At 58.0% G+C, this 882-nt stretch overlaps 1 protein-coding gene across 1 annotated transcript; it reads right to left on the reverse strand.

Moving 5' to 3' along the window:
* Positions 1-603: 603 nt before the first annotated feature.
* Positions 604-876, reverse strand: NGA_2062420 (uncharacterized protein; the record flags this gene model as incomplete). Its single annotated transcript, XM_005855329.1, has 1 exon — positions 604-876. A coding segment is annotated over one exon (269 nt), but the record flags the coding sequence as incomplete, so codon positions are not given.
* Between the last annotated feature and the right edge of the window lie 6 nt (positions 877-882).

Here is an 882-nt window from a genome sequence, read left to right on the forward strand (position 1 = left end):
AGCGTTCGCCACCCAAGTCCGACCATTCATGCAAATGCGGTGAACAAAAAGGCTTCCCAGCCGGAACGCGGCAGCAAAACTCCAACAGGGCGTGCAACAAGCCCTACGTTGAAAAGTACCAAAACCCGGACGAACAACACAAAAAGGGAAAGTTCTCTTCCCAAGTTTCATTCTTTTTCTTCCAAGAGCGGCAAACAGTCTTTCCCATGGATGTGTCGCACTTCTCGCACGCAAATTTTTTTCTTAAAAAATATGAATTCTTACCATGACTTTCTGTATTCCACACTCACTCTCCTCCCCCTCCCCCTTCCCCTCCATCTCTCTCCCTGCCTCCCTCTCTGCCTCCCCCTTCCCCCGCCCCTTTCCCACCCTCTTCCTTCCCCGCCACCACTCCTCGGGCCCGGCACAAGGAATGGCGCATGGCCAAGTATTTCTTCTGGTCGCGCAAGGACACGGAGGGAGACACTTTCGCGAACGCTGCCTCAAAATGTCGGTGCCCGATCACCAACGGCTTTCCCTCTTCCCACCCTCCTTTCTTACCCCCCTCCCTGACCTCCCTCAAGACGTTCACCCCTGCTTCGCGAACTAAGGCGGCCATGTCTGCCCCGCTGTAGCCCTCTGCCCTGTGATCCCTCCCAAGGGCTTCTAGATCCACCTCCGCAGCATCCACCGCCATGTCCCGAGAGACCGCTTTCAGAATCGCCGCCCGGTCCTCCGGTCCCGGCAGGGGCACGTACAGGAGCTTGTCTAGCCTCCCTGGACGGAGCATGGCGGGGTCGATCAGCTCCGGTCTGTTCGTGGCCGCGATCACAAAGACGTGCCGACGCCCTTCCAATCCGTCCATCTCCGTCAAGAGCTGGTTCACCACCCGCTCGCTCACCC

The sequence above is a fragment of the Nannochloropsis gaditana genome (assembly GCF_000240725.1).
Source record: "Nannochloropsis gaditana CCMP526 unplaced genomic scaffold scaffold221, whole genome shotgun sequence".
In the NCBI taxonomy this organism is placed as follows: domain Eukaryota; class Eustigmatophyceae; order Eustigmatales; family Monodopsidaceae; genus Microchloropsis; species Microchloropsis gaditana.